General features: G+C 36.8%; 2 protein-coding genes and 1 long non-coding RNA gene across 4 annotated transcripts; 2 read left to right on the top strand and 1 right to left on the bottom strand.

Annotated features, from left to right (window-relative positions):
* Nucleotides 1–1,245: 1,245 nt before the first annotated feature.
* Nucleotides 1,246–7,374, top strand: LOC145465638 (cytochrome b5-like). Its single transcript, XM_081449415.1, has 6 exons — nucleotides 1,246–1,408; nucleotides 3,771–3,807; nucleotides 4,202–4,293; nucleotides 4,912–4,932; nucleotides 5,590–5,636; nucleotides 6,926–7,374. Exons 1-6 carry the CDS (start codon nucleotides 1,292–1,294, stop codon nucleotides 7,008–7,010), a joined length of 399 nt encoding a protein of 132 aa, XP_081305541.1. The 5' UTR covers nucleotides 1,246–1,291; the 3' UTR covers nucleotides 7,011–7,374.
* Nucleotides 7,375–11,300: 3,926 nt separating this feature from the next.
* LOC145465302 (tyrosine aminotransferase-like) lies at nucleotides 11,301–25,128 on the top strand. 2 transcript variants are annotated; one of them, XM_081449077.1, is made up of 13 exons: nucleotides 11,301–12,265; nucleotides 14,836–14,977; nucleotides 15,431–15,535; nucleotides 15,990–16,057; nucleotides 16,195–16,353; nucleotides 17,337–17,475; nucleotides 17,802–17,854; nucleotides 18,484–18,566; nucleotides 18,830–18,899; nucleotides 19,251–19,379; nucleotides 20,310–20,393; nucleotides 20,633–20,731; nucleotides 21,162–25,128. In XM_081449077.1, exons 2-13 carry the CDS (start codon nucleotides 14,839–14,841, stop codon nucleotides 21,294–21,296), a joined length of 1,263 nt encoding a protein of 420 aa, XP_081305203.1. In that variant the 5' UTR covers nucleotides 11,301–12,265; nucleotides 14,836–14,838; the 3' UTR covers nucleotides 21,297–25,128. The 2 variants fall into 2 exon arrangements, with proteins under 2 accessions (XP_081305203.1, XP_081305204.1); XM_081449078.1 differs by lacking the exon at nucleotides 11,301–12,265 and having other exon boundaries at nucleotides 14,729–14,977.
* On the bottom strand, nucleotides 17,380–25,211 carry LOC145465303 (uncharacterized). Its single transcript, XR_014041563.1, has 3 exons — nucleotides 25,121–25,211; nucleotides 18,824–18,868; nucleotides 17,380–17,468 (listed from the first exon to the last, which is right to left on the bottom strand). It is a non-coding gene; the product is annotated as an uncharacterized LOC145465303 (long non-coding RNA).
* Nucleotides 25,212–25,833: the final 622 nt, after the last annotated feature.

Genomic DNA, 25,833 nt, shown 5'->3' with positions numbered 1-25,833 from the left:
ATGGGGTCGCTTTTAAGTTTGCCTGACAATTTCACGAATCAACTATTTTATTTTATATTACTACAGAAAATAACTCGACACTGGTCTGTTAATTTGCGTAGCATTTTCCTAGCCTAGCAGTCTAGAACCAAGGCAATTTATTTCTTTTTGTGACAGCAAAGTATGAGCTGTTCCGTCAAGTCAAACACGATATGTCATTCATGGCTCCGGTTGTTTCCGAAAAGAGATGATAGGCTCCAGTGGGCTAGAAAAAATGAATCCAAAGCTGTACAGTCTTTCCAAAAGACATGCGTTTAAAGTAAAATGCTGTTTCTAAACTCTGTTTTTCACGACATTTCTCACCAGAATCACGAATCACGGTTCTTGATCCTTAGAATAAGCTGAACATGCTTCTCAAGTCTCAAAAAAACTAGTAATTCGCGCATAACGGCTCGATTCCCGAGGAAGGTTTTTTTTTTGCCAAGTCACGAGTCGCGCGTCAAGTATTCCCCGCTAACCAGAAATAGGAAGCTACCACATACCAAGACTTTCAGCTGCCCGTGACCTGAATGTGATTTTTCAAGGAATCTATTTCTTTTAAAACAGTTACCTTGCTTTGGTTTACTGAAGATAAATCCTTAGATCTCTTTTACCGCAGAAAATTTGATCTCGCGAAACTTAAGCTATTGCCGGTTTCCATGTGACGTCAGCGTTTTCCAAAATTAAAAATAACCAATCCCTCTGAAGTTGACATCTACGAAGTAACGACAGGGTTCCTGGGGAGGTTTATGCGTTGCGTGACATAAAATGGCGCCCGAGCTAGGAGGCTCTCGGGTAGGTCAAAAGAGGAGTTATCGCTCGAGGTTTCGCTAACTGAACAGTTCTTACACTAGAAGAGTTATTACTTTCAATGTGTCAGACCTCTAGAGTAATAGTTTTTCCTTTCAATGGCAAACCTGTTACTTTACGGCCGCCATGTTGGTGCCTCCATACAAAGCTCCATAAATTTTGGTGAAATATTTTTCCGAATAACACGCGAATGAAAACCCGCACAGATTTAAATATCGGTGAAGTTTTTAATATATCAATCATCCATTATGTCCTAGATTCTTGACTTAATTTGTTGAATGGTTAAATGGTTACTAGTTTTATTTGTAATGGCGTGACATGACAGTGTTAACCAGCAATAAATTAACACTGAAGCCACGCCCCTTTGGGGGACGAGGATGCCAGAAAAGAGTCTGAGTACTAGACTTCACGCATGCGTGACTTCACGTTCTAGAAGACGGTTTCTCTCAGTTGATATAGCAATATGGCAGAGGAGGTGAAAAAGATCACTTTAGAAGAGGTTAAATCGCATAATGTGGCGGGATCATCGTGGCTAGTTATCCATAACAAAGTATTCGATGTCACGAAATTCTTAGATGAGGTAAGTGAAGTTCTATTCCAGGAACAGCAAGCTAAGACTGCCGTCCTGATGAAGTGATGTAATACCGTACCGAGCGATATCGTATGCATGTGCATGCTCGTGTAAATGTAATGCAGAAATTATGAACTTCAACCTTAGTTACACCGGTATGAGAAGAATGTGGAACATAAGTATAGACTTCTTGTAATGCATTAAGATTCACCCAAGAAGGATCCTTTTAACAGACTTCGGAACGAATATAACCTTTATATAACGGCTCTGTGAACTTTGGTCATATCCCAAATTAACTTAACTTAACTCAAATCGGCGTTAGCGTAATGCAGGTGTATTAGAACAGCACAAGTCTTCAATATAAGCCTAGTTAGTTTCCGATCTGAGTCTAAGGGTGTGCTACACTTATCCAACAAATAAAGTCTCTGTAGTTGTTATCCTCTATTTCAGCATGTAGGTATGTTATAATGTGCAACATTTCTTTTAATGAAAAGTTGTTGCAATTGTAACGCAATTGTCCATTTACAACAATAATAAGAATAACAATAACAATATTTAAACAGAGATTCCATATTTTCACCTGGTTGCTTTTCAATGGAACCCTGCATATAATAAAATAAAACTATGCATGTAGAGTAATAAGCTAAAATTAGTTATAAAATATACTAACCTATAACTAGATAAAAGCTATAAGATGAAGGGTAAAAATGCTAAAATAACTGCTATAAAAAATGTATTAAGCTATATTTAAGAAATAGAAAACAAGTACCAGGTTTCTATCGAGTTATAGAAACACGAGTGGAAGTTTGGGAGAATGAGAAATGCTGTGTGAACATGAGCTGCAGGCAAGTGTTTCCACAGCTTTTTCGAGTTCTCCCAAACTTTCATGAGTGTTGAACATGTTTTCTATTTCTTTTAGAAAACACCGCAATGTAAAAAAGGACAACAACTTTGATTACCAAAGTGTAAATTCTCTTTGCACACGCCATGAATATGTCAACAGCTCCTGCTAGTTCTGTGTTTCTATCGAGTTATAGAAACACGACTTTTAACCAATCAGCGCACATATTTTCTTAGGACTGTTTTCTAAAACTAGTTAAAATGTACAAGATAAAATGAAACTAAGAAAATTAGATAACAGAAAAATTTAACCTCAGTTTTAAATAAGTACAGAGAACTAATGTTACAGACTTTTAGTGAGTACTTGTACCAGTCGGCAACAGCATGATACAGAGGCTTGTGAATTCAAGGTTCCACTGTACACAGGGTTCTCCAGAAGCTCCGGTGACTGGCGAAAATTGCCATCTACTCGACCTGGGCGCACCGGCTACTCAGGGAAAATACACATACATTTTTTGAGGTCAGCTCAGCAAGGAAAGAGATTGTCGCCAGCTGCTTGAAATGTTTCTCTGACTGCTTCAAATTTTCGAGAGAACCCTGTGTACATGTATTTGAAATGCTGCTGTTCCTAGTTTCACTTTGGAACACCTAATTTGTTTAAGAGGTATAACTACAGTACAGCAGTTTCACAACCAGGGTGCATTTTACCTGGGTAATGTTGAAGATCTTGTGCATGGGTTTTAAAACTGTCTGGTGTTATGTCATACAATTATTGTGGTTCTTGGTGCTTACTGGAGCAAGACCAAGGCTCTAAAATTTGTACTTCATGTACGGTGGTATGCAGGTACTCTATTTGGCCACATCATTTGACAATCAATGACTGCAAGGGACTATTTTTGCATGAAAGTTTCAAGCTTTTTAGAGTCTGAAATTCATTGGCTCAAATTTAGTTAGAATGAAAAGAGAAGATTGAAAATCTGTGAGAACAGAATTACATGTAGAGATTGAACCTTGGCAGAGGGTGTAGAACTTTGGCAAATCTTTGTCATGAGATATACGTGAAATGCACCCTGGGTTTGTCAAGGGATTTAGGCATTTGTCTAGAATAATAAAATGACTGAGTGAGGTTTTGTTCAAGTTAGAACAATCTGGCTGTTAAAATGAGATGGTGATAAGATATTGCTCCTATTTGTATTGTGCAGTTCCGTAAAATCTCCATACTCCTCTCCTCCCCCCCTCCCCCTTCCTGAGGGTGGGGGGACACCGTAAGACCAAAAAATGGTAAAGGTAAAGAAATTTATGAAGCTCAGTTGGAATTTCCCGAGGGGTCAGGGGTCTTTGAAAAACATCCCCTCTGTGAGGGAGATATGTATATTTTCTTGAACTACACATTATGCCAGCCAAACATTGGGAGGTATTATAGAAGCAGTAGATAATGTACCGATACATTCACATAAGATTGACTCAGTGTACTTCACTGATGTTCAAAGTGACTCATTACCATATTATTTTATTATTAATAATTTTTCAGCATCCAGGTGGAGAAGAAGTATTATTGGAACAAGCTGGTGAGCATTTTTTTTTTTTTTTTTTTTTTTTTTGCTTATCTAGCATTTTTCTTGTGGTCTTCACCAATAAACTTCATTCTGATATTACCTTTCTCCATTTGGGAACCTGTAAACTGTTGACAAGAGATAACATGGCAGGTTGCTGCCTCTGGATGTCTGTAGTGGTTAAATGCCCATAGGGAAGAAGGGGGGGGGGGGGGGGCTGGTACTATGTTTCATCCACAGTAGTATTTACAAGTGCGCACTGCATGGACCACAGTGACCTGTGAACACTCTTGCGAACAGTTCCCTCATCACATTATCAGCCTTTGTTTAAGATATAGCAAGAGATGGTACATCCTAAACTGCATGTACTGTAAGTAGTTCACATAAACATACTGTTATTTGTGAATAGGTGGGGATGCCACTGAAAACTTTGAAGATGTTGGTCATTCCTCAGATGCCAGAGAACTAATGGACTCTTATCTCATAGGAGAACTTGTCGATGTAAGTATCCTAAGTAACTTGTTCTAGTACTAACAGGGTTCTCATCAGGTGGCGACAGCCAGCTAAAAAACTATCTGCTTCAATTTCTGAGCTGCCTTCATTTTGTGAAATAATACATGTGTAAGTTTTAAAGAGTAATTTAGGGAAAACACAGGGTTTTTGGAATGTGACTGAACTTTCACTGTCCTTTTCTCAGGGTGTGGAATACGTTTTTAGTTACGCTGTAGGATTTTGCAAATTTTTTACCTTTTCCAATTTGTTTTGAGGAAATATCTTCAAGAGAATGCATTTCAGAGCCTCTCAATTCCAAAATTTTCCAGGGAAGTATATCTCCAGACCTCCCTAAACTTAAAGGCTTGTCCCTTTGGCACTTGAAATGGTGTCAGCCATCTACTCCATGAAACTAGCCCTCTACTCCCTCAATTAATGAGAACCCTGAACAAGTAGCAAATACATGGCATACAGAGTTGTGACATTGAACAATAAGAGCAAACCACACTCCCCTACTCACTTTGGCAAATTTCATTGACTTTCAGGCATGTAGAGGAGATTACTCTTGTGCAGAATATACTTACAATTGACTCAATGATTACTTTGTCAATTTTATTTATTTTTCAGGAGGATAAGATTCAAGAGAAGGTATGCATTACACAAATTTCAAATTTAGCTTCAGCTCGATTATACTGAATTCCTGTAGATATTTTGAAGTATTAACTTTAACTATTACCACTAATAAAGTAGCATCTTAGTTTAATTTCTTTGTTTTGACCTGAATTCTGAATCATTCTATGATGTCCTGCGTATAAAACAAACCAACATAAGGAGGGCTAAATGGGTAGTGTTATACAGCTAGATTTCACACACATGATACATGATACATGTACATGTGTCTACTGTACATGTACATGTACATTTGTTAAATGACAAAGAAACAAGCTTAGAGAGCATGTGTCAGTTGTGAGAGAACTCTACTGGCTGTATAACAGTATCCAGTTTTGTGTAATAATTATCTTCACCATGTATACATATAGTATATTATGAATCCACAGTGTCACCAGCTCCCAATAGGCTGTTAGAGCACTCCACTGGTATCGCAGAGGTCATTTGTTCAAATCTCATTTACGCATGAAATTTTTCAAAGTTTATTTTTGTAGCTGCCTAAGAGTAAGTTTCGTCCTACATGGCTGTGATGATTGTGCATGTCTTTAATGTCCAGTTTATTTGGATTACTCCTCTGTTACATGTGGTTATTGAAATCTAATAAAATATCATTTTCCTCTCTCTTTGCTCATTCAGACTAAAGAAAAGAAAACTGTGTCTGATTCTGAAAACAAATCTAGCTGGTAAGATATTACGATGATTTCCACAGAACTTTCGAGCAATAATGGCAAAAATTAAGTTACCAAAAAAACCTCATGGCGTGGTAATATTTTGAAAACAGTTAAGAAGAACTTACTGAGACTTTAACTCTGAAGCTGACCCCGTGAGAGACAATTGAACTTGAAATTATCCATATTTCAATTAAAACAGATGTTTCACGTTAGTTAAAAACACCATAACACATGTTTTAAGCATTCTTACGAGGTTTGACATTAACTTTTTCGAGAATGCTTGAGAATTTAATTGCGGGGTCACTTAGAGAAATGAACTAAAGTGAGTTGTTTTAAATAGTATTCCAAAAGTTACCGTGCTATGAGTAGATTTTTAGTAAATAACTTTTGCACTTACTGCTCGAACTTTGAGCGGAATCCATGTTAACCATTCTGCGATGTACATGTAACATTGTAGGATCATGTCAAATAATTTGTGATACACATATTTATTAGTTAAGTCCTAATCACCTGAAATTGTGTGACCTGTGATCACTGTGCTGGTTTCGTGTGACAGAGCATGACAATCACAGATTGTGTGACCAGCAGAGCATGACAGTGACATCTTAAGTTGTGTTATGGAGAGTGACAGAAAAACCAAACATTTTTCAACAACACGACAGAAGCATCTTAGCACCAGCAGTCGTGTAAGGCAATAACCAACAAAGCAGAATCACCTTAAATAGCATGACCTGAAATGTTGTATCTACATGTATATAAACAAATTCCAAAACTGTAATCACTGAATTTCTTCGTAAGGAAAGTTGTCTAATTTTTTTTGTTGTCGATTGAACTTACAGCAGTGTTCAGTAACAAGTTTACAGATTGTAAGCAAAGTGATGGTTAGGTGGGGAATCTTTCTACCCTTGTAAATAAAATGTGAGCAGCACTGACTTTGCCAGGGCAAGTTGCTAGAACATTTTGTTCATTTTACATGTAATCCAGCTTTTGATGCAGTGCACAAGTTGTTTAGACAGTCTCTGTTGATCGTTGGCTCAACTGGTCAAGCAATAATTTGTTTCTGAAGAAACAGCTGAGCTGTGTTCCACTGTATCTCGGTGGCTGGCGAGGCATTTTATTTTCATTTTGTTACCAATTTAGGATAGCTGCTCGAATTAACCACTAGCTTGTCTTTGAGCGTAGAAGCATATGTTTTCCGGTGCTTTTGTTTCTCTGTGGCTGGTAAGGTGCAGGGATTTTAGGGGAGACCATTAACTGTAATTCAGACATGTAGTCTATTTTCTTTCTTTTTTTTACCACAGGGTGAACTCCATTCTTCTACCAGCAGCAGCTGTCGCAGTTGTGGTCGCCATTGCTGGTTACAAGTACTTCCATGCTAATAATTAAGAACAATCTACCACGTGTTAGCCACATCACTGGAATTTTACAAGCAGCTCTGATCATTATGTTGTTATAGTATATAAAAGTTCTTTAGAATCTCTTAACCAGTGTCTGTCCGTAGAGTGGATTGAGTCCCAACTTGGTATTACCAGCAGAGGGAAAAAATCAAAAATTAAAAACATTTTCATTTTAATTTTTTCCTGGCGAAATGTTCATGTTTTGGTTTAGTACTTGTTCTTGAAAAGTGATCACCCGCTGTGATTTCTGAGGCATAATTCACCGAAAAACCCATCGAGTTTGTGTTGAGAAGAGTAAGAACGAGCCTAAGCTGAACTGTGACTCCGTAATAAATTTCCTTTTCACTTGTAGAGTCTGTGTTGTTGTGAGGTCTGGTATTCCTTTGTATTAAAAGAGCTTCCAATCATTATCTTTGAAAAGTCTCGCTAACAGGCGGTAGTGTTGATAGAGATTTTGCAGATGGAGAGAGGTCATCCTCGCCGCACCGCGCCAGTGCGGAGCGGGGGGGGGGGGGGGGGGGGAGGTAGAGAGGAAAAAAGGGCCGAGAAGGAACTGGCTGAGAGTGAAGTGGCCGAGGGAGGGTTGGGGTGAGGGACTGGACTGGTTCCCTGACGAGAAATGTAAAAAAAAACAAAAAAAAAAAACATACAGTTGAGCCCCGACAGGACCCCATTACCCATGGGCTCCTGGGCCCGATCATCCTGATGACGTTCCCGTCTTTCTATTTTTTTTTTTTCCTGGCAGGCCCGTTACCTTTTTTTCACGCGAAACGTAAAGGAAATAGAAGGGGTCTGCACGCAAGCTAGCTCTACTACGCGCAAGGTTTATATCCAATTACAGTCGAAGCTTACTTAGATCTACTAACTACTGCCTTCAAAAAACCCCGTTTGAACTCCCGGACAAAGTCTGTATTTACTCATTCCCGTAAGCGGCCGCGGACACTTTGAGGGCCCACAATTTAGACTTTTCCTTTTTTTAAGCCCCCGTGAGCACCCGAAATGAATTGGGCCTGAATTTGAAAGATACACTGCATTTTGTTGCAAATGTTGTTCTTTAATCATAGTACTCCAGTATAGAGTACTGTAAACAGCTATCGCCATTATATCGCCGCATTGCATAAGGCAATAAAACAAAAAAAATCCCAAGTACGGTGGTTTTTTTTTTTTTTTTTCATTCCCATTTTCTCTCGCCCAAAGTGTTAGCTGGTAAGTGCCTATAAGCGGCCATATATCCCTTACACCTTTACTCGCCGCTTACGAGAACCATTCTGGTAAACGTGCAGCTCCAGTTGCGGATGCGTTTTTTGAGTCCGGAGGATGTCCTCTTACGAGAGTTTCCTCTGTATGAAAAACTGGATCATTGGATAATACAATTCAAGAATTTTCATTGACTTAGCCATCATGGTATATGAACCATTATACCATGCTCTACAAATATGGTAACCGTACGCGTAACTTTTGGGGCGTTTTTATTTTCACTTTAATTGAGTTTTCTATGGCTTGGTTGCGCTTTTAATAAAACAATTACTCCACTCGCGCTTGTTGGATATGAGATGGTAATATCTATCATCTCCACGAAATTGCGACATAATTCAAGGTGTACGAAACAGAGAAATGAAGAAGTGTATTACACTCTTTTTTACAAGAATATATTTTATAAGAGGCTGCAATTTGGGAAATTTTAAGACGATTTCAAGAATAAACCCGAGGCTGAGATTTTGAATACAATATAATTTTGTGCGTTGAAAATTTGTAAGTAAACACATATGTCATACGCTATAATCTAAGAATATAAATTCACAAGAATATTTTCAGCCTAAAAGATGACATTGCGTAACTAAAGATTTGCCCTTTACGCTATTGTCAATAAACCTTGTTGTTGTTGTTGTTGTTGCTGTTAAGAAACGGCATTTCAGCTCAGAGTAAAACATTTGCAGGAGTAGCTAAAATGACACCCTGTGAGTAGTTGGTTTCTCCTATACTACTCGCAGGGTGCTAAAATCAATAACCCAAGCTCATGTTGTGCTTTACTAAAATACAGGATTCGATTTAGCGTCCTTTGCGCGCCGCTTGTGTCAGGCTGTGTGAAGTAAGCCAGGACTCTAGCTTGTGCTTGCGTTAGTGTAAAACCAAGCTTCAAGCACCCTTGAGGTGTAGTCCCGAAGCTCCGTCCTGAAGGGGTCCTTTTCCACGCTGGAGGTATATGCAAGGGTAGGGTTAGTATAGAAAAGAGTATGAAAAACTACCATTTAGGAATTTATAGAAGGGTCCTCTAAAATATCTCTCACAGGTACATTGGTGACGATGACGCACGGAGGCCGTTTTCGGGGTTTGATGTTAACGTTTTGGGGATTTTGAGGGGAAGAAATGTTTTTGGTGGACTTATTTTTGGATAGAACTATATTTCTGCAGGATTTTCTTTTAGGGTACTAGGTAAAAGCGTATTGTAGGTACAGACGAACCTCCTCCACAACGGCCACTTTGGGGACAGAGGACAGTGGAAAGTGACTGTACGGACCGTCCGCCTGGACACAAAAAAGTAGTCTCCGTTGCCAGAGAGGTGGCCGTTAGTTAGTGGAGGTTCTACTGTATATGAAAGGGGCACCATCTACTATGGAGGATATGTAAAATGATTACTTTGGTATATTAAAGGCTAGGTCAAGGGTTGGACCTTGGGTGGACCCTATAAAAACTTGAGGATCTGCCGGGGGTGTACGTACTCCCCTAAAGAGCTTTGTTTCTCGCGGGACTCCACGCCGGAACATAACCCCTAGGATTACCGACCGCCGAGACAGACATATCTGCTGACCGGGTTACTCGTGAGATCAAGACGTGTTTCTTATCAGCTCAAAATGAATCTTTCCTTTTGGAAAGTAATCCTTTTAAGTAAACAATAATTAAAGTTTGTTGTTAAAAATCTTCAGGTTGAATTGAAAATGTTTGTTCATTACCGTATTTAAACAGGTAGGGTTGTTTCCGCGTGGCTAATTAGAACAAAACTCATGACAGCACGATGTAACGTGAAGGCTCGCGCCGACCTTATAAGAAGTACTATATGAATGTATGTATAATACCAGAAGCATATATAGGTGATATGCTTCTGATAATACTCACTACGTAATGATTGAGTATGTGTAACAAATTAAGGTTTCAAAAATAGTATAGATCCAGAATGAAATTAAGAGCTTAAATCTGAAATCGTGCCTGAACTTTTTCTGTTTCCTTTCATAAAAGCTGGGAAATGCAATTGGAAGATGGGAAGTTTGTTGAAAAAAATAACGAAATTGAACATTACTTCAGTCAGTCTTTTGCTCCACCACATCCTCGGAGACCCAGGGGCAGCAAGTCGAGGGAAAATTTACATCAAGAACGGAAAGGAATTGGAACGCTTCTGGAACTGGTTCGGTAAGAGTAATTGCCCAGGGGCTCTCCCGCTCTTGTGGTAAACTTTCGCCAGAAAATACCGCATCGTCCCGACTAGCTGCCCCTGAGTCTCCGCGGCGAGGGGGAGTGGGATAGTTCCACCCTCGGGTGTGGAGCTCGTTTTCCCTGACCTGATCTTTCACCACCCGGATTTTTCTGTCAGCGCTGAATCAATCTACAAAAAAGGATTGCATGACCAACAAGAAAATAGAGCTAATTAAACATATTGACATGTCTGGAAACTAGTGTGGGAAAGGACAATACAAAATAATGAACTGGCCTGCCGCACTCTTTCCTCTACAGTTGTGAAAGTGCTTACATTCTGCAAAGAGCACAAAGGGTACCAATTTGAAGGTAGATCTACAATTTAAAATGAAAGGGTTTTTTTTTTGGTGAAAAAACTAACTGAGAACTTATAGGTTTTCATCTTGGAGGCCAGGAAAACAATCTAGTAACAAAATCTGTAAATTCAGCTCAGACATGTATTGCATGTGATGATTATTTTAAACATATTTCGTAATGATATAAAACAATGTACATTTTACGAAAGCCTGCACTTTTATTGAAGAAACTAAAGAAAAGCAAATTCCGATATTTTCTTGATTGATCTAGAAAAAAAAACAAAAATATTCCTTATATCTGACGCGGTCCACAAAAAGGAAGTTTTAATATCATGCAGATTTCATAGATTTGTTTATTACGGAAAAAAAAACATTGACGGAAGTAGTGAACCGAAATATAAACTTAGAAATGACAATTCCTTTTTAAAGATAACTCAGATAACCGACAAAACAATATTCTTAGACCGCGAAAGACTCTCGATAAGTTTCAATACATTAAAAAAAATTATGTCCAAGTGAGGGCAATATCATAGCGAAAAGCAAACCAATACACACAAGTCCGAATGAATCAGTTGTAAATTGCGAGCCGTTAAAGTGCCACTATGATGAAATTCTCGATATCCATTTCTTTACATTTTCGTACACATTAGGTCTTTCCTAGATATCTTGCCAAATTTCAATTTTCTACGAACGTTAAAACTCGTGGTTTTTGGACTTTAATTTCCGAGAATTTACGGCCGCCATTAATTTTCCTTGTTCCAAGTCTTGGTTGAAAATTTGAGAAAATGACGTCATTTTCTCAAAAATACCGCACGGGTTGAAATTATGATAACAATTAATGTAAAAAATTGCACGAATATATGAGCCAAAGTTTTTGTTATTCTTTATGCGAATTGCTCTGCTAATTGTTATTATAATTTCAACCCGTGTGGTACTTTTGAGAAAATGATGTCATTTTCTCAAATTCTCAACCAAGACTTGGAACAAGGAAAATTAATGGCGGCCGTAAATTCTCGGAAATAAAGGTCCAAACGACATGAGTTCTAAAGTTCGTAATAGATTGAAATTTGGCAAAAAATCTAGGAAAGACCTATTGTGTGCGAAAATGTAAAAAAATGGGTATGGAGAATTTGATCATAGTGGCACTTGAAAAAGGGTTCAAATTAGAGTAAAGGAAACAATTGTTTTCGAATATTTTAATAAATTTATCAATTTGACCGCGCAAAACAATTTCGAAAGCGCCTCTTTGTTAAGTTCTTTAATTTCATTGGTTGATAGTCTGGGTGGATATGGGGTGTTTATGGGGGTGTGACAGCTGATTGACCAATCACATCAGTGGTTATATAACCTGATGAATTTAACATGTGTTCAGCAGCGAAGAGAGCAATTACGTTGACGGCTGGCTAAGCGGTGTATTGCTGATTCTCCCAGGTTTTCTTCAAAATTTTGCCATCAGTATCACTTTAAATACAACACCAAGGTAGGTATTACTATTTTCAACACATTAAATCTAGATAATTTAAGCCTTATTCCAGTTTTGAGGGTTATTTGCCAGATGATTCGATGACCGCGACTGCCAAACAAAGTCAAATTTATATAAAACGCATCCGTTTAGTATACCTAGTCAATCGCATCGCTCGTGAAAATTCCACAATCTTTATCGCTATTCACAAAGAGCACTATTCTTCTGCAAATGTTTGATTTCGGTAACATTAACGTCTATACAAATTTTCACGGCGAAAACCGTCTTTGTTTTAGAGACGATTGTTGGTTGATCTTGAGCTACACTAGAAAGTTCTGAAGGCGGGCTAACATTTCTATCATTTCTCTCATACTTGTCAGTTTAAGAGAAGTGACAGAAATGTTCACGGTTTTGTAAGTTGAATCTATGATGGTGATGTTCAAATTTTTTTGTACATTATGTGTACATGGCCGCCTAGCCATGTTACTGTGGTTTAATTTCCACTGACCGTAAAACATTGTACTTGATCAGATTGATACGTAGTAAGACCTAGTAAAGTTTTAACCAATAACTTGCCGATAACGTTTGGACAATTAAGCTTAAGTTATTTCCCATTCCCTACTTTAATACCTTTTAACTTTACAAACAGATTTTGTTATCGTCATTTACCCGCCTCCCAACTGAATAAATTTCTATAAATCGCGAACCTTCGACACTTCTTGTAAAATAAAAATAAGAACTTACTCCCTCCCTGTTTAACACTTGACATACTAGAGGTATTGAAAAAATTTCTACGAGCCTGAAAATCTATGTCAAGTTATACAGTAGAATAGTGTAGAACAAGTATGACAAGAAATAAAAAAGGAAAATTCACTGGACCGTCTAAATTTGTCGACTGTCTTTGTGGTTTAATCGCAGTGTCATGGCTTACGTAAGACTTGCGTACAATGTTCACTCACGTATTTACTCACGTGCAGTTTGCCCGCGAAGTAACGTTAAAGTTTAATGCTGTTCTGTACTTGTAATGTGTATAATCGAGAGGAGCAAATTGAATGTACAGTTTTTTTTTTCTGTCGATATACAATATAAACAACATTGTTATTACATGAACCCGCAAGCTTAGTTTCTGTACCAGCAATACTAACTACGTTAGTTCCACGGTCAGGTTTCATTCGTTCGTTGCTGATTCCCTTCAGTCTTGAAACGCCATATTAAAGTGTGTTCTCGTTTTAAATAGATGCAAAATTATGAAATCCTACGTGTCAACCGTGAGGCGGATGAGAAAAATTTCGATATACAGTATAATATTATCAAGTTGTGCGGAACAGAGCTGTCAACGAGGTTATCGTTTCGAGAGAACGTAAGACATATGAGCAATGCATGTAATTTCATCTTGTTTTACACAGTTTTAAAAGCACATTTTATAGTGATCAATGTCTGTTTACATCTGTGTTTGTTGCATCACTGCTGGCAGACATATGAGTTTAATTAGCATACATTAACTTGAAAAGACAAAGTGCGTGGTTTAAAATTAACTATAGCAACAAAAAAAGCAATCACGATCGCAGTCTGATATACTGAACGAAACCAGGTTATTGACGAGAAATAAAGATTCACTTCCAAGAGGAATTCAGTCAAAGGTGTTTCAATAATTTAATACTGTACTTACATTTTGCAACCTACATTTTGAAAATAGCCATGATATATAGTTGAAATACCTTGGTCAACATTGAATATCAAAATAATAATCAGTTGAATAACAATTAACATGCAATTATTGTAATGAAATGCAAACCTGAGCAAAAAGGTGATTACATTATAGGACTTAGGGTGATGAAAGGACCGAATTGTCACATTTAAGTGGTGTTCTGGCATGGTCTGAACTCATGATGTTTATCTTTTAACTCTAACAATGACATTAAAGATTAGAGGGGTTAATTCAAGGTCAAGGGAAACAAAAACTTGTTTGAAAAGGCATGGAGTTGACCCAAAGAAAAAATAACTTTCAATGACTGAAGAAACTCACAGGGGTTTAAGTGTAAAAAGTAGATCTTCCATTGAATCATACTAGAGACACTGTACCTCTCCAGAGCTGTCATTAAGTTTTGAGTCACCTGTTAAGCCTTGCTGTTCACACCTGTAACAAACTTGTTACTTTGTGGGTGAATTGTATCTGAACAACAGGCAACTTCTGTAGCATTAAGGAAAAATTAAGCATACTCAGCCACAACAGGTGTTACAGCCTTAACGACAGTCCTGCCTCTCCATCACAGGGTTCAGGTTACATGTTAGTCACGTCGGAATTACCAACATGATCTACACTTTCATCTGCTCTGTTGTTAGTTGCTAAGTATGCAGACTTTGCATATTTTCTGGCTGTTGTTTCTCTCCACCAAAAATGGTAACTTTCAGTCAAGTGGAAATTCAAATAATCTGCAATCACAGTTTGTGATTTTACAGCATCTAAAAAAATAATAGATATTTTTCATTATTTCGTAAATTATAATTATAAAAAAGTAATAAATCTCGTATTAAAAAAGAGGACATTCTACACACTACATTTCATAATATTTTTGTCTCACTTTAAGGTTATGTCAACTGCAAAGAGAAGGAGATGGCATATTCCTGCCTCTGTCACAGCCAAAACAACATTCAACCCGATAAGATCTATTGTAGATAGAATGAAGATAACACCAAACCCTGAGAAACAGATGATTGCTTTGTCTATTGGTAAGTTCACATGACAATGCATGTAATTAATTCCGTTGAAAAACAGAGGCAGAGAGAAGTGCTGAGTTTCTTCTACCCTAGGCCACTTTTGTTCAGTTTGTCTTCTTGATTTTTTTTTCTGAATAAATCTCAGCTCTCATTATATTATATGTAAACTATGGTATTTAATTATTGTTGTAGCCTTATGCTCCACTCGCTGGAGCAAAGAGAATGAGTGAATGAGTTAGCGAGTGATTTAATACATTACAAGCAAACATTTAGTGAAATATCATTTTTAAACATATCACTTGACAGTGATATCATGACGATATGGAAACGTTGTGCATTTTCAATATGTTGTATTTAAAAATTTTAATATGTAACACTTTTGCCAAAAACAAGTTGGAATCTGATTATTTTGGATTTCTAGCCAGATTGGTGAAATTCTGATGGCTTGATCTTTTTCTTTTTTAGGGGACCCATCGGTGTTTGGAAATTTGGAACCTTGTCCTGAGATGATTGACGCAGTTGTCAAGTGTGTAAAACAGTCCAAACATAATGGATATGCTCCTTCAACAGGTAGCCACAGTCCAAGGCTATTTTATTCATTTTAATGTCCCTGTTTCAGAGAGCACTCCTGAGAGCTTACCTTGATGTGTTATTCTAACCTATCATTATTATGGCAATTTATATACCAGGTATATCTTATAGCTAGACCTGTCTATGGGTGTAACCAATATTACAAAAGGTGCCATGATACAGATTATGCTGTGATAAGACCTGACAATCTTCTGTAACACTTGACATAATAAAGCATTCAAAGATTTCACCCAATCATCACATCATTGCTCCATTAACTACTTTTTACTGCTTGTGACCTAAAACTTTCTTTAAAACAAGTAAAAGCTAGTTTATTGAAGCTTTCTGGCTTAATTCAAAACATACTATTTCAAAACAGGAATTTTTCTAAAAAAATCAGCCACTTTATTTCTATAATTAATGTATTAACTTACGCCATTATTTTGCATTGTAGGTTATATCAAAGCACGTGAGGCCATTGCTGCAGAACATTCCTTTCCCTTATCTCCAATAACTTACAAGGTAAAGATTGGATATTCAAACACTGTAATTTAGTTTAGTTTAATTTATTTGTTTCTTGTTAAGTAACTGTTACACGAATACTAACTATATTTAAGTATAGAATTAATGTATATGTATTATTTACTGCTTTATCTTAGGATGTTGTTTTGGCATGTGGATGTTCTGGCGCTTTGGAGCTCGCTCTCGATGTCCTCCTTAATCCTGGTGACAATGTTCTTCTACCCAAACCAGGCTTCTCTATTTACCAGACACTAAGTATTTCACGAGGTCATGAAGTCAGGCATTACAACCTCTTGGTAAGAAATAAACAGATCTCTAACTACTTTGCAAAAGGATTGTTTTCTTCTGTTGTACATTTGGCATAAGAAAGATAATTATGTATTACATGTAAATAAAAAGTAATTTCACACCTAAACTAAGATCTTTTCAAACTGTACGACCTAAAAATTTTTTTTTAATCTGTGGCAACAAGATGATGCCAGAATGTCATGTACTCAGTAGTGTTTAAATTTCTTTTTAAATGTTTCTATAGATCTTTAATCAATTTGTGTTATAAAAATTTAACTTGCACTTTTCATGTAACAAATAAAGGCAAAATCCTACTAATTCAAGATGGGATTCTGCCAATAAACTATAGCTGGAAGATTCTGGGTGGGATTCCACCGAAAATAATAAATTTAAATCAAATTACTCATGATCAGGTGTCAAGGCAACTACAAATACACTGTACGCAAGCCCTTTCTAAAACTGCCCGAAACTTCTCCAAGTCTCCAAATGATAAAAAAAAACATTTATGTTATTTAATGACAATGACAAGGAAAGGTTCACAAATCAAGTTTATTACTGCAAATGATACAGCTTCAGGGTGTTTATTAGGTATTGGAAATCGGAGAATTCTTGGGCAACTATGCAGAATTCTCTGACTAGTTTGGACACCCTGTACCTTTTTCTTATACACATGTAGCTACAGCCATTATGTAAACTTAGCTACAAGTTCATAACAGTAAAACAATCTGCACACATGTAAAACTGGTTTCATAAAATAGTAAAATGTCTAGGCAGTAGCTCCAAAGACTCTAAGAAAGAAATCAAATTTTTTCTTGGCAAAAGGATTAATTAACTTAAAACGAGAGATAACTGAATTTCCTGATTTAATGCCTGCAATTTACATTAAGTTTGCAGAGAAAAAAATTCTGTGTCTATTTTGAGGTACTTTCTTGACTGTATAGTTCAAGGTATGTATTAACAATTTTTTTTTTGGAAAATTATTTGCATTTAGCCGGAAAGATCCTGGGAGATTGATATTGATCACCTTGAATCACTGATTGATGACCGAACAAAAGCCATACTTGTGAACAATCCTTCTAACCCTTGTGGCTCAGTTTATTCCAAAGAACATCTGGAGGCCATCCTGGAAGGTAAAAAAATCTACTTATTTATCACAAATTATTCAAGCAGTGATATTATATTTCTTGTACTTTCAAGTTGACAATCAAGAACGTTTTTTTATTTATTTACTTTTTCGGTTTTAAGGCGCATCGTTTTTTCAAAGAAAATGTGCCTGTTCAATTGAAATATGGTCTAAACTCAGGGTGTACCTTAAAGCCAAGTATGCTCACGCCACAAAATATAAAATATGCCAAATTTCCCTGATAAAAGGACTCAATTAAGTAGGTAATAGTGGCCAGTTGTATAATTCTTTATTTAAATACTGTCAACAACTTAGTGACAATTTTTTTTCCAGTGGCTGAAAAATACATGATTCCTATCATTGCTGATGAAGTATATGAGTATGCAGTGAGTATAAGTTATTAATTAAATAAAACAAATATTTATTAAATGAAGCACAGTTAATTCTTATAGAAAAAAGAACCTGAACTTCATGTGTACAAGTAACAATAACAACAAATTATACGTGAGTAAAAAAGGAAAAAAAAAACTGAGTTGTTGATGCCCTAGCTCAGGGGGTTTTTAGTAACATTTTCAGCGGGGTGGCAACTGGTTTTCACATGTAGTCAGGCAAAACTATTTGAACTGATCCTCTTTAAGAGAAAAAGTTCGGCCGCTACATAGACAAATCAGGCAGGCAAAATCATCCTCGCAGCCGGTCAATTTGCGCGGTGCCTGGCCCTTAATAAAACCCCTGCTGGCCATAGATGCGTCATCTGTGATGTTACAATAATAATAGTCTGTATAATATTATCAACGGAGGCATATTTATAAATTGCATCATGACTTTGCTCTGATGAAGGGATCATGCTCAAAATGTCAGCTCAACAAACTCAATACAGCAGTTAATTTATCATGATCAACTTCAAGTTTATCCCTGTAAGTACTTCACTTGCCCCAGCACCAGCCAACACAGTCAAACAGTTTCTTTAGCATGTAATACCTTTGTTCATATATCATTTGTTTTATTTATGAAGGTGTTCCCTGGATACAAGTTTTACCCTCTTGCTCAGTTATCAGAGAATGTCCCCATCCTAACTTGTGGTGCAATTTCAAAAAGGTTAGTCATTTATCTTTTACAATATTTTCTTATCAAAATATTGTTGTTTGAAAAAGAGTTGTGTGGAAGAATTGAAAACAAGCAGTGAAATCAAAAACAATTTCTTGATGGGATCGTTTTGTGATTAAAAGTCAAACTACATGTAGACTAGGAATTTCACTGGCAAAAGTTACTAATTTCCTCCAGAAGAGGAGATCCACATTATAGAGTGCATAATTACGGTATGTGTTCATAGTAATATATACAGTGTTACTTACCTTTAGGTTCCTTGTGCCTGGTTGGCGACTGGGGTGGGTTCTTATCTACGACAAAAATGAAGCATTCACAACTGAGGTGAGTTGATAACATACCTGTAGTCTTGTTTATAAATGTGTTTCACTTTAATTTCTTTTATCTTGACAAGCTGTTTGTAACCTCAGTGTGATACTATAGGCTGATTCTAGTTGATGTATTAGAAAAAACCCTTATTTTTACATACAAACCATGACCCTCTCTACTTCTTTCCTCTGTACCTGGAGGAATGATTTTAGAGAAAACATGAATATTTAAGCTCTTCAAAATAGCTACAATTGTACAGTCAATTTTAATTTGTGGGGTTAGAGATGAGGGTTGTCCCAAACTTTGACTTCAAATGTTGGCACATTATTTACCCCTAAAAGTATTTATAAATTCTGTTTACAACAGGTACGGCCTGGACTAATTGCACTATCACAACAAATCCTGGGTCCAAACACACTTATCCAAGGAGCTCTACCAGAGATCTTGGCCAATACACCACAAAGCTTCTTTGAAAACTCTATGAAGGTCATTCAGGTTTGTGGAAATGAGATGAATATTAATTTAATAATAATCTTTAGCACTGCCCCACTACAAACATGATACATTGAAAAATTAGTCCATAGCCAGGATAATAAGCTTCAACTGAAAAGTTTTATTTTTTAGTTATTTATTTTCTTTGGGAGGAGGGTATCAGCGTTTAGGAAACAATCTGTTTAATTGAAGATGAAGACTTCTATTCGGCTATGTGAAGAGGAAAGGCATTTTTTAAGGGAGGAGTCGATAAATTATAGTTTCTCAAACTCGTTTAATAATTGATCATCAAGTTTAAATAAAGGAAATCATGTCTGTGATTACTAGGTAATTATTTTAGGTTTAAATAACTCATTTCTTAATATATTTGTATATAACTATTTTTAGGCATCTATTGTATATTACATACTTACGTAGATCATATAATCCTATTTTTTTTATATACAATTTTGAGTTCACGTACAAGTTTTAACGAGCGCTTGCACTCCTAGGTGTCGCGTGGTTAAATAAAGTATTGATTGATTGATTGATTGATTGAAATTGATTGATTTGAATATCTGATCTAGATTAGCATAGATAGTTACGATTTTATTTCTGCATTTTCTCCATAGTTTTAGTTTTGATCGAGAAGATATTTCAAACACTCAAGACAGTGATTGACCACATTTCCAAATACCTTGAAGTTTGTCAAAAAATGGTATTTTGAACTCTCTTCTTGGTGTTTGGAAATGTGGTTAAACACAAGTTTTCGTCATTAATAGGGAATATATAGACAAGGGTGATCCACACAATCTGAGTGTACATTTGTTCTTATTTCAGCCCAAAGCTGAACAATTAATGTAACCTCGAGTTTAACTCCTAACACAATTTAAATACACAAATACATGACTGTACAGTGTGCTATGTAAAAACATGTTTCAATTTCTTCCACAGAAAAATGCCGAAATATGCTATGATGCACTTCTTAGAATCCCTGAGCTCAAACCCATAATGCCTTGTGGAGCAATGTACATGATGGTGAGTTCAGCAAGTGTAGCTGTCTGCATGCATTGCAGACCTTTGATGCTATTGGATTGTTTGTGATGAGTGTAATGAAAACAGCTCAATATCATATGCTTGAAGTTTTGCCACTGAACCCTTCAACTTATAAAAAAACTCATCAGGTTTTTCCAGCATTTTGAATTTGAAACTATGTTTGTTATGCAAAAAAATACTTTTTGACTGTTTTGTTATGTTTTGTTTTTTCATTCATTAAGGTTGGTATTGACATTGCCAAACTAGATGGTATTATAGATGACTTGGATTTCACAGAGAAACTGATATCTGAACAGTCAGTGTTTTGTCTGCCAGGAAAGGTAAAATATGGGAAATTCCCTAGAATTCCCTTGACAGATATAGCGGTGATGAATGCTATTTCCAAGACTCACTAAGGCCCTTGATTAAAAATCCAAAACTGATACTTGAAGTATCAGTCTTGAGTTTTTAAAAATGGTTTTGGACTCTGAGACAGAAAGAATCACACAAAAATGACAATTCCGTGACTTACATGTATCACTGAGGACTCTGTGATTTCAACATCAAATCAAACATTCCAAGACCCCCCTTTTTCTTGGTACCATCTCCCAACACTAGATTACAGACAATTATGCATAGAAATCTACTTTTTCTAATCAGAATTGATAACCCATGAAAAGAAGCATTGATATAGATACTCATGACTGGTTTTGTTTATAACAAACTGCAACAATAATGTACTAATCTAATCTGCTTGATTTCCCATTTCAGTGCTTTCAGTATCCAAATTACTTCCGGATTGTACTGACAATACCAGAAGAAATGACACAGTTAGCTTGCAAAAGAATCAATGAGTTTTGCAAAACTCACAGAAAGAGTGAAGTCCACCATACTTTCAGTGCGTAAATGGTTAATACTGTTGGAGTTATTGGGTCATGTGTAAATAATATAATGTTGATATAAAGGTTGGTGAGACTAAAGGTTTCTGCTGTGAGCAGCAAGTTTTACATTTAAAATTGTATTTTTTCAAACTTTCAAAATTTCACACTTCACTGTTCAGATCAACATCATACTTTTTCTGTCTGGCGATGTTTTTAGAAGTTAGTTATTTTTCTGTGATTGTCTTGATAAGGTCATTGACAGGCTTCTGCGAGTGCCTGTTCTATGAAATGGCAATTAAACGCAAGCCAGAGCCATTTATGGCAAAAAGAGAATTTGGATCATGTGTCCTAAAGGCATCCGAGGTCGAGTGTTGATCGATAACCTCAATCAATACCCTCCATTGATACCCTTGATCAATACTTGCTCGGCATTCCACTGATACCTCCCTTGACACTTGATCAACAATCCATCAACATCTTGGTCAAAAGTCGGTTAACAGTCAGCTAATTTTCAATCGATGCATATCAGTCGGCTGACACTCAGCTGACAATGAATGTTGATCAAGTGTCGATCGAGTGTCAACTGAGTATCGATCAAGAACCAATCAAAGGTATCGATCGACACTCGACCTTGGATGCCTTTAGTACAGCTGATCCGAATCCTCTTTTTGACAATGCAATAAATGGCTCTGGCTTCTCCATATGCTGAAAGATATATACTAAATATATATGTTTTAAATAATTTACAGTTAGAGGGGTGCTGGATGGTAAATACAAGACTTTGTGAGACAAGGATCTTTTCTGTCAGCCTGAAATATTTGTAAAAGGGCTGTATAAAAAAATAGTAAAATATACAATAATGCAATGTATTCATAGCAGTAGCAGTTTGTAAAGGCTGAGATTTGCAGTACAAAAATGGTTTCTCTTTCATCATGATGTTCTTTAGAATGTGCTGTTTGAATAATGCCAAGGTGTAAAAAATTTGGTTAAAATTTGATGGCAAATAAATTTCAACAACAAATGAGATGCATACAAGTTTTAGAACAAATGTTTTGTATTTCAAATATCAGGTTTGGAAACTGTAAGCTACAGATATATACAGCTATTATTATTATTATTATTAGCTGAATAAAATATTTCTACTTTTATAACATCAAGGCACAGCTTAAGAAATATTTAAATAATGTTAACTTTGTATGAAAGGCCTTCATTGTAATTTCTCAAGAATCCCTAAATGTTATATTACTGTAAGCTCAGCTGGTTAAATATCTACATTAATTATTTAAGAGTTAAAAATAATCCATAGAACGTAATATATTGCATGTGTACATGTACATAATTGCATGTCATTGTTAGCTGAATAAAATAGTTCTACTTTTACATGTATAACATCAAGGCATTGGACACAACTTAAGAGTATTTAAATAATGTTAGTTTTGTATGAAAGGTCTTCTTTCCAAGTTTTCAAGAATCCTTAAATGTTATATTAAGCTCAGCTGGTTAAATTTCTATATATTCATTATTTAAGAGTAAAAAATAATTCATTTGTTAGTGTACATGTATATAATTGCATTTAAATTATGGGAACAGTAATAAATTAGATGTTACAGAGTTCAGACATGCATCTTGTTTTGTTGTCATAGAAGAGGGACATTTCTGTGTAGCCCAAGTCTCAAAGCACTTGTCTGCCCTTTCAAAGCTCAAGAGTTCTGAGAAATTAACTATGAGTAGATGGTCATTTTTTCCAGCAGTCGACTAGTTTTGATAACCCTGTTAACACCATTCCGAGATCCAAGTTCACTAACATTTACATCTATGCACATTTACATCCAAGTTCACTAACATTTACATCTGTTGCTCTCTTGAATCAGAGATTAACTGTATTGAGCAGTAATGTCACAGATTGGTAAACAATTTTGCAGAAAAATTTGAAACCGAGTCAACAATCTGCAGAGCAATGCATATGTTTAAGATTTTAACGTCAAATCTCATCTCTCAGCTGTTCAAGACAACATTTCAGAAAAAGAAACCCCTTTCCATCTTTCCATTGAGTTATATACTGTAGAAACACAAGTGGAAGTTTGGGAGAACAATAAAATATATTCTATGGGAACACAAGGCAGAGGCAAATGCCTCCCAACTTTTTTGAAGCCATCTTTTCTAAGAATCAGAACTTTCTTCCAGTGGCCAGTTACTTGTGACATCCTTCATCAAAACCTTTTTCAGTGCCATATACTGCCAATAAGTTTGTTGATAATAAGTCTGCCACCTCCTAGCCTCTCAAACAATTTGAAAAGACTGACATTGCACACTCACAGAAATTAAGTATTGGTGAAACATGCATGAAGCACATGCAGGAAGCAAAACTAGTTTTTATATGGGTTTGGGTGGGGTGGGGAGGGGGGCTCAAACTTAAAACCTTCCATGGGGTAGGATAGTTATTTTCTTGAACAACAAATTTCAGGCTATGAATTTCATTTCATTGCCAAACTTACTGTATGTAACAGGTACATGGAAAAAATCACAAATTGCTGACTTTCTTTAGCATGTCAAATGTAATCAGGCAATTATTTTGGTTTTACATACAGTAGCACAGTTCAGTGAGATTGGCTGAGTAGTCTAATTATAGTATTTAATTTGGTTTTGGTTTTAAAAGTCAACACTCAATAGAAAACCACTCTAATCATGACAACTGCTAAATCACTCTCTAGTCATTTGATTCAGTGACAAAGTACAGTTGTTTTGTGTACATCCGAAATTTGTATCTACCTTGTGGGGACTATTTAGGAGGAAAATAATGATTTCCCTGTCAAGATTAGGATACGAGCCATGTGACCCATCAGGACAGTGCTTATCCCTGGTGTCTGTAGCATGAAGTGATTAGGTCGAGTATTTCTACTCCCCCCTGGATGGGATGCTAGTCCATTGCAAGGCTACCCCCTGCATTAAATTCATCAATAACCATTCATACACCTAGATGGAGAGAGGCACTGTGAGAGTAAAATGTCTTGCCCAAGAACACAACACAAAATCCCCTGTCAGGGCTCGATCTCGAATTGCTCAATCCAGAGAAGAGCGCACTAACCATGAGGCCACAGTGCCTCCACCTTGTACCTCAAGATTAGCTCGACGGAAACCTTGCAATGTTGTGTATGAGCAGATGCTCGTGTACACAATTATTGACCCAAGAAATTATGCACAGCAGGATTTACCGTGCAATGCATTTGAGTGGCATCACCTTAACATTTAAGAACTACACATGTATACATACTTTTTCTTCTATTTATTAATTCCTCACCAGATTACATCCAGATTACAAAAAAGTAATGTTAATATTATCTATTTTCTTTGTCTCTCTAGTTGTTTGTGATGCATTATTTTGTTACTTAAGTAATCTGATAATAACTGATCTGCCTAGACTAGCTTAATGCTAACAGTGTATCAGTTTTATATTGGTATTAATTTTTAAATGCGATTGAAATAAAGTGTGTAGGTTGGTTTTCTCCCGAGAGGGCATTCACCCAATCATTTAGCAAAAAGTACTGGGATTCTACAGTCTACAATAATGCTCCCACCCCTCCCCTCCGTGTTTACCTGTATCAATACAAGTAGCTACATTGGGAGGTTGAAACGTGCAAAATCACCATTAAAAAATGTGCGAACTGCCATGTTCACTACTTTCACAAATGTAACCGCATGAAGCGATACGAAAGCAGGAATGCACGGCAAATCGTTTGTTTTACTTTTCACTGCTGTCAATTAAACATGCATTGATCGCCTTCAAACCACGCAGAACAGAGCAAAAGAAAGGACACAGGGCAAGCCCTTGAATACAGAAAGTGAACTTACTCACGGCTGCATTGCCCAAAATTTTGCATCATGTCCGGCAACAAAGGCGAGTGCATTTTGCAGTGTTGGATCCACGCTCGTTCGACTCTCTTCCAAGGTTTCTTGTTCGAAGCTCAAATCCCCGTGTCGTGTGTGAAAGATTACCCCCAAAAACACACCCGACGAGTGCAGTGAAGACAGAGCTTTACGTATTGCTCAGAAACTGAGCAAGAACTAGCATTAAGCCAGAAAAACTTAGGGTTAGAACGCTGATTCTAGACCAGCACCTCACCGAAGGAGACGAACGAGAGAAGGACCGCTTCACATTGCCGCCGTTTATTTGACTGCATTGGCCAATCACAAGACTAGATCCAGGAACAGGCACCCCTGTGACTTGGGCTTGTCCAAGCTCGCCCGGGTTAATGGGCACTGGTCTACCATTTAGCGAAATATTCCGGAAATTTCGGTTGAAAGTGAAATGGAACAGTAATTTTCCGGAAAATCCGTTCGGAAATTGTAGACCTACCTCTAAAGATAGTCCTCTTTTTCCGTTCGGAACAGAAACACGGCGGAAACTTCCTTACCATTTGGTAAATTTTCCAGTTTCCAGTCTCTAATAGTCTCTCGTCAGCCGAAAACAATTGCGAGAAATCGAATTGCAAATGGTAAGCGCCATCTCGTTGGGTTGGTTTGCTGATTTTGGAAAAACCCTTACCATTATTTCACGGTCATCC

Source organism: Orbicella franksi, chromosome 13 (genome assembly GCF_964199315.1).
Source record: "Orbicella franksi chromosome 13, jaOrbFran1.1, whole genome shotgun sequence".
In the NCBI taxonomy this organism is placed as follows: domain Eukaryota; kingdom Metazoa; phylum Cnidaria; class Anthozoa; order Scleractinia; family Merulinidae; genus Orbicella; species Orbicella franksi.
This window is presented reverse-complemented; position numbering and strand designations above follow the sequence as displayed.

Bases quoted from the DNA above. Each gene is read 5' to 3' on its own strand.
- LOC145465638 (XM_081449415.1), top strand. From the start codon at position 1,292: ATGGCAGAGGAGGTGAAAAAGATCACTTTAGAAGAGGTTAAATCGCAT. The intron at 1,409-3,770 runs GTAAGTGAAGTT...ATAATTTTTCAG, and splicing joins TCACGAAATTCTTAGATGAG to CATCCAGGTGGAGAAGAAGT. The intron at 4,933-5,589 runs GTATGCATTACA...TTGCTCATTCAG, and splicing joins AGGATAAGATTCAAGAGAAG to ACTAAAGAAAAGAAAACTGT.
- LOC145465302 (XM_081449077.1), top strand. From the start codon at position 14,839: ATGTCAACTGCAAAGAGAAGGAGATGGCATATTCCTGCCTCTGTCACA. The intron at 19,380-20,309 runs GTTTGTGGAAAT...TTTCTTCCACAG, and splicing joins ACTCTATGAAGGTCATTCAG to AAAAATGCCGAAATATGCTA. The intron at 20,732-21,161 runs GTAAAATATGGG...TTCCCATTTCAG, and splicing joins TGTTTTGTCTGCCAGGAAAG to TGCTTTCAGTATCCAAATTA.